General features: G+C 42.2%; 1 protein-coding gene across 1 annotated transcript; it reads left to right on the top strand.

Moving 5' to 3' along the window:
• The first annotated feature begins 1,024 nt into the window (after positions 1-1,024).
• Positions 1,025-1,963, top strand: LOC101617561 (olfactory receptor 4D10). The gene has a single exon (XM_004667582.2). It carries the CDS (start codon positions 1,025-1,027, stop codon positions 1,961-1,963), a length of 939 nt encoding a protein of 312 aa, XP_004667639.2.
• The last annotated feature ends 5,396 nt before the right edge of the window (positions 1,964-7,359 follow it).

Here is a 7,359-nt window from a genome sequence, read left to right as displayed (position 1 = left end):
GCTTTCTCCCCACTATCTATAAATGGATCTCCTGACAGTGCACAGAGAAGAGCGGAAGGAGGAAGACAGCAAAAGAAAATGGATCTCCAGTTTTCTCCTGTCTTCTCAAGAAGCTAAAACTAGATCTCTGCATTCAGAGTTGCCCCCTTCCTCAGTCCCATGGCCCCTAACATGAGTCCCCCCTGACTCTGACTCCTCCACCTCCCTGTTGTACAAACTGATGTCATCCACACCATTCAAGATTGTGCAGTCAGAGCCCATCTTTCAGCTAGTCCATAACAGAATAGGGAGTAGAGGGAGACACTGCTCCAGCATCCCAGAACAGAGTATTTTGCAATGCATCCCCCTCTATGAACAGGGAGATTCTTCTGTAAAGGGAAAAAAATCAACTTTCAGGTTTCCATAACCTCCATAGGTTCTTATCCAAGTGTGATCCTGCACAATGTAGAGAAAAGAAATGATGATAATAACATGCCAGAGTTAAGACAAAATAGAACTTAAAGTTGGTACCTTTGCCTCATGCTTTTCTGTCTGAACCTTGGGCCTCCAAAGCAGAATAATGGACAATGAGAATTAAAAGAATTTATTAATGCAGAAGATACAAAGAAAAGTTGAATTACATAGGAAGGTTGAAGCTAAAAGCATCAATTTGAACCTTGGTAATTTTTCTTTTTCAAACATCTCTGTAAATGTATTTTCTTTTCTAGTATCATTCTATAGGAAAAGAATTACTGAATGATGATACGTGTGAAAATTTAATTTGAACACCAAGTAATTACAATCTTAAAAATGTAGATAACTCTGCCAGGATGCAGCTCAGTGATGAGAATGTTTGCCTGACATGTTCAATTCCCATAACTACAAAAAAGGAAAATTTCTAAAATGTGGGTAATTCAAGAGACTTTCTGCACTTTAGTCACTCAGGAGAGCATCTGGATTGTGTCCTCAGTGCTCAGAAGGACATGATAAATGGTCCTACACTTTCTTGTGACACAGTGTGAAACAAACCCAAGAGGATGATTTGATGAAGATGGAAAACTGCACCAGGGTAAAAGAACTTATCTTCCTTGGCCTAACTCAGAGTCAAGAAGTGAGTGTGGTCCTGTTTCTCTTCCTACTTCTGGTGTATGTGACCACTCTGCTAGGAAACCTCCTCATCATGGTCACTGTGACCTGTGAACCACGTCTTCACACACCCATGTATTTTTTGCTCCGCAACCTGTCTGTTGCCGACATCTGCTTTTCCACCGTCACAGCTCCCAGGGTTCTGGTCGACCTTCTCTCACACAGGAAGACCATCTCCTTCGATGGCTGCTTCACTCAGATGTTTTTCTTCCACCTTATTGGAGGGGTGGATGTATTTTCTCTATCTGTGATGGCATTAGATCGATATGTGGCCATCTCTAAGCCCCTGCACTATGTGACCATCATGAGCAGAGGCCGTTGCATTGGGTTCATAGTGGCCTCCTGGGTGGGGGGCTTCGTCCACTCCATTGTGCAGATTTCTCTCTTGCTCCCACTGCCCTTCTGTGGCCCTAATGTTCTGGACACTTTCTACTGTGATGTCCCCCAGGTCCTCAAACTTGCTTGCACAGATATTTTTATACTTGAGCTACTAATGATTTCCAATAATGGGTTGCTTACCACACTGTGGTTTTTCTTTCTTCTGGTGTCCTATGTGGTCATATTATTATTACTAAGGTCTCAGGCAGGGGAGGGCAGGAGGAAAGCCATCTCCACCTGCACCTCCCACATCACTGTGGTCACTCTACACTTTGTGCCTTGTGTCTATGTCTATGCCCGGCCCTTCACTGCCCTCCCCACAGATAAGGCCATCTCTGTCACCTTCACGGTCATCTCTCCTTTGCTGAACCCCTTGATTTACACTCTGAGGAACCAGGAGATGAAGTTAGCCATGAGGAGAATCTGGAAAAAACTTGGACCTCCTGATGGACTAGACTAGTAACTCTTGCCTCTCACTAACTTTGAAAATGTTTACACCACAAGTAAACTCTACTTGTTCTCTATTTCCAACTGGTTTTTCTGCTTCTATGAATGTATCCTTGACTTTCAAAGATGTAATAAGAATGTTTTAAAGGGAAAAAAATATGTGGAATTTGGAAATAAAGTAAATGTGACTGTTGTACAAGCATGATGGCCTGAAAGGGCCTGAGATGACCTGAGTTAATCCCCAGTATCCATGTAAAAGCTGGGAGTGGTCAAACACACCTATAAAACCATCCTGTGTGGATTAGAGACAGGAGAGTAACTGAGGCCCTCTGGGCAGCTAGTCTGACAGACAGCAACAGAACTTAAAGAAATAACATGTGTGAACAATAGAGGAGGGTACCCATATTGCTCCCCTAACCTCCTCATACATATACAAAGGGTGCACACATAAGTGCATGAACTATAAAAACACACACCCCACATGCATACAATTACTACATACAAAAATATATGTTTTTCATCAGCCTGGACTAGAGTGAAACCATACCTTGAAAGAAAAACTGCATATGCATGTTTTTCATGTCATAGAAGAAAATAAAGAAATAAAATGGTTTGTACAAGAGATGTGTGCTACCCTTTGTGATGGTTAATCTGTTTGCCAATTGAACAGGATTTAGAATTGCCATGGAAACAAGTCTATGGAAATATCGGTGACATATTCTCTAGATTAGGTAAACAGAAGTGGGAGGATCCACCTTATGAGGGCTGAGGTCTCAACTAAATACAAATGGATAAAGGCAGCTGAGCACCAGCATTCAGGGCTCTCTGATCAGTGACTATGGATTGAAAATGACTGGCTGCCTGGTGATCCCACCACCATGCCCTCCTTACCATGATACACTGTAAAACTACAACCCCAGATAAACCTTCCCTCCCTTAAATTGTTTCTGGTCACATATTTGGTCACAAGCAGTGAGAAAAGTAACTAATGCATCTTGGGAGACATAAAGGAATCAAAACACACTAAGGACATTCCTATGACTTTAAAGCACTGAGACAGGAGGGGAACTGAGACACATATTAGAAGCATAGAGCAGAATAGACTTTGGAAGTTTATAATATTCTCCATGAAGTCATAACTCCAAATTATGCTCCCTCTCCAACTATCACCTACTTTTTTAATCTGAAGCCCACACTCCAGTAGTTGAGAACAATTGCCTTAGAATTATCACAGTTTGAGTTAGAACATGGACCTCGTTCATTACATGTTCTGTGACCTTGAGCAAAGTCCTTACTGACCTTCCTCTGAACCCCAAGCCCACTGGCCAGCACCCCACAGTATTCCCTCAGCATCCTGTACTTAGCCATAGCAGAGTGCCTTGATCTCGGTTTCAAACTTAATATTCTGTTTCCTATCTCCTCCAAAGATAGGAGATAGGATCATGATTTGTTTGTTATAACAACTTCTATTATTTTCTTTTTTATTCTTATCTCATAAAAGGTTAAACTCTAGATCCTTCACACACACACACACACACACACACACACACACACACACACACACACACTCATTCCCCTTTACCTGAAGGCCCTGCTCCATGGGATTTTGGGTCTTCACTGTGAGGTCATGAAGGCTTCCTTCAAGGTGGGGTACTGTGCCTCAGGATATTCCTACCCACTTTGTGGCTCTTACAAGTTTTCCCCCAAGTTTTTTCCACAATGTTCCCTGAGCCATGGTGGGCCTGTTAGCCGTCTGATTTAGTGTTAAGTTTTTGTACATTCTGGGTTTCTGCTTTAATAGGGTTTTCTTTTAGAGGCAAACCCAACATACTGGCCTTTTTGATGAGAGAGAGAGAGAATGAGAGAAAGGATTGGCATGCAGGGCCTCCAACCACTGTAATTGAATTCCAGACGTGTGCACCACCATGTGCTTATGTGCGACCTTGTGCCCTTGCATCACCTGTGTGTCCAGCTTACCCTGAGATGTGGAGAGTCAAACATGAGTCCTTAGGCTTCACAGGCAAGTGGCCTTAATTGACAAGCCATCTCTTGAGCCCTTTGATGGGTTTTGATTGACCATGTTGTCTGTCACCATCTCCCTGGTACTGATGGTCGAGCTAGCAGACAATGCAATGCAAAGCTTTTAGAGGGCTTTAAAGAGCAAAATAATGGTACTTGTTTTAACAAGATTGAAGGGGCCACCATGAAGATGGAAAATAAAGATAAAGATAAAGATTTAAAAAAAAAAAAAAAGAGCTGGGCATGATGGTCCACGCCTTTAATCCCAGCACTTGGGAGGCAGAGGTAGGAGGATCACTGTGAATTCCAGGCCATCCTGAGACCACATAGTGAATTCCAGATCAGCCTGGACCAGAGTGAGACCCTACCTCAAAAAAAAAAAAAAAAACAAAAATAAATAAAAAACAGATGCCAGGTAGGGCATGCCTTTAATCCCAACACTCTAGAGGCAGAATTAGGAGAATTGCCATGAGTTCAAGGTCACCCTGAGAATACAAAGTGAATTTCGGATCAGCCTGGGCTAGAGTGAGACCCTACCTCAAAAAAACCAAAAATAATAATAATAACAATAAAATTAAAAAAAAAAAAACAGGGAAGCCAGAGGCAGCTTCTTCAGTAACCTCATGAAATAAATGTTAGAGATGGGATGAAAGGTAGTTGATGTATTTACTGTAAGATGCTTGAAAAACACTGAAAGTCAAGCTGTTGGACTTGGAGAGAGTACCATGTAGATTCCTCTGTACCACATGAACCCAGTTACTCATGTCAGCAGGCCAGAGAGAGCTTCTTCACTCTCATCTACTTCAGATGGTTCCATCCAACTCTGTTACTCATCAGAAACCACCTTACATAGTGGACATTGACTAAGGCAATTGTTCAGAATTGCCCCCTCCCCAAAGATAGAAACGCTGTTCCCAGATGATGACATCAAAATAAAAGAAAGACTGATTGAAGGGGGAAGGATATGATGGACAGTGAAGCTGTGAAGCAGAAAGTGGGGAGGGAGGAAATTATCATGGCTCATTGTCTATAATTATGGAAGTTATCAACAATAAAACAATTTTAAAGAAATGTTTTGCCCAGTAAAAATAAGGTATTATCACCCCTCAGTTACACTGTAGGAATTTTATAGCTGGCTGGTTTTTTTTGGCACTCAAGCTGCCTAGAAAGCACCCAGGCAGGTAAGCAGAGGGGTGGGGATGGGAGACAAATAAAGAGCTGGAGAGGTGGCTGACTGGGTGAAAGAGCTTACTGCCCAAGCATTGGGACCTAAGTTCCAGGCCTACCTCCTATGTAAAACTCCAATCATAGCTACATATACCTGTTACCTCAGTACCGAGGGAGGTGGAGACAGGGGATTCTTGGTGTCTCGGGTCAATCTGACCAAAAAACACAAAGCTCTAGGTTAAGTGAAAGACTGTTTCAGGGAAATTAGGTGAAAAAGAGATAAAGGAGGACATATATATATCTACACACACACATATACACACTCACTCTCAAACACATACATTGCAAATGCACACTAGAATGATAAAAATTATAATATTTAAATTTTATATTTATAGAAGTCACAAATCCTACAAAGTATCATTGTTTTCTTGTGGTTCTGGTTTGCTTTGGGTTTTGTTGCCATTTATTATAGAATTTATATTTCTGAATAGGTAAATAAACATCATTTATGAAATGTGAAAGGAAACAATGAAGAAAGGAAATAAAAATAAAGGAATAACCAGGCCAAAAGACCAAATGGGTGCAATAATAGCATGTCTGTTATTGGGGAAACCAACTGCTCTCTAATTGGACTGGAGGTTCACTCTATGGGAGGGGATACATGCCTGATACTGAAAATCTCATCAAAAGCCTATGGTGGGGGCTGGAGAGATGGCTTATTAGTTAAGCACTTGCCTGTGAAGATAAGGACCCCAGTTCGAGGCTCGACTCCCTACCAGGACCCACATTAGCCAGATGCACAAGGGGGCACAGGCATCTGGAGTTCATTGCAAGTGGCTGGATGCCCTGATGTAATCATTCTCTCTCTCTCTCTCTCTCTCTCTCTCTCTCTCTCTCTCTCTCTCTCTCTCTCTCTGTCTCTCTCTCTGTCTCTCTCTTTCTCTCTCTGTCTGTTGCTCTCAAATAAAAAATAAAAATAAACCAAAAAAAAAAAAAAAGCCTATGGGGGAGAAGGTCATGAACATTAGGAGTGTAACACCTGCTCTTGTCTGGCTAAATGCATGCATTATGTTCACCAAACTGTCCTGTAAGCACTTTACCTAACATTCATACTCATATATTAATGCTACCATCACTTTTGGTTAGAGAAGCATCTCTTTTCAGTTGGCAGTGACCACTGGGATGACCCAAGAGGTTCCATAGTGCTGACAAGAAATGATGAAGGAGTGTTCATCACTGAAAAAATCTCTATCATGTCCTCCAAGGTTCAGGATACATTGCAGAAGAGGTAGTAGAAAGAATGTAAGAGCCAAGCTGAGCATGGTAGTGCACGCCTTTAATCCCAGCACTTTGGAGACAGAGGTAGGAGGATCACTGTGAGTTCAAGGCCACCCTAAGACTACAGAGTAAATTCCAGGTCGGCCTAAGCTAGAGTGAAACCATACCTCAAAAAAAAAAAAAAAAATGTAAGAGCCAAAGGAAGGTAAGACTGCTTACAATGCAATTGTCCAGATAGAAACTGGCCTTGATATTCATGACTTCACAGGTGCCTCATAGCAACAAGAGCTTCATAATAGGAGGAAAGATGATGACATCAAAAAGAAGAGAGACTAATGGAGGGAGGGAGGGGATATGATGGAGAGTGTATATATGAAGGAGAAAGTGGAGGATGGGAGGGAATATCATGGTTTATTGTCTATAAGTATGGAGGTTGTCAATAAAAAAATAAAAATTAAATTAAAAAATAAATAAGGGGCTGGAGAGATGGCTTAGCGGTTAAGGGCTTGCCTGTGAAGCCTAAGGACCCCGGTTCAAGGCTCGGTTCCCCAGGTCCCACGTTAGCCAGATGCACAAGGGGGCACATGCGTCTGGAGTTCGTTTGCAGAGGCTGGAAGCCCTGGCGCGCCCATTCTCTCTCTCCCTCTATCTGTTTTTCTCTCTGTGTCTGTCGCTCTCAAATAAATAAATAAATAATTTTAAAAAAATAAAATAAATAAGGGTTGGAGAGATGGCTTAGCAGTTAAGGTGCATGCCTGCGAAGCCTAAGGACCCAGGTTCAATTCTCCAGGTCCCAAGTAAGCCAGATGCACATGGTGGTGCATGCATCTGGAGTTCATTTGCAGTGGCTAGAGGCCCTGGTGGGCCCGTTCTCTCACTATGTATCTATCTATCTATCTATCTATCTATCTATCTCCCCCCCCCATGTCTCTAATAAATAAC

This window comes from Jaculus jaculus, chromosome 1, assembly GCF_020740685.1.
Source record: "Jaculus jaculus isolate mJacJac1 chromosome 1, mJacJac1.mat.Y.cur, whole genome shotgun sequence".
Lineage (NCBI taxonomy): Eukaryota > Metazoa > Chordata > Mammalia > Rodentia > Dipodidae > Jaculus > Jaculus jaculus.
This window is presented reverse-complemented; position numbering and strand designations above follow the sequence as displayed.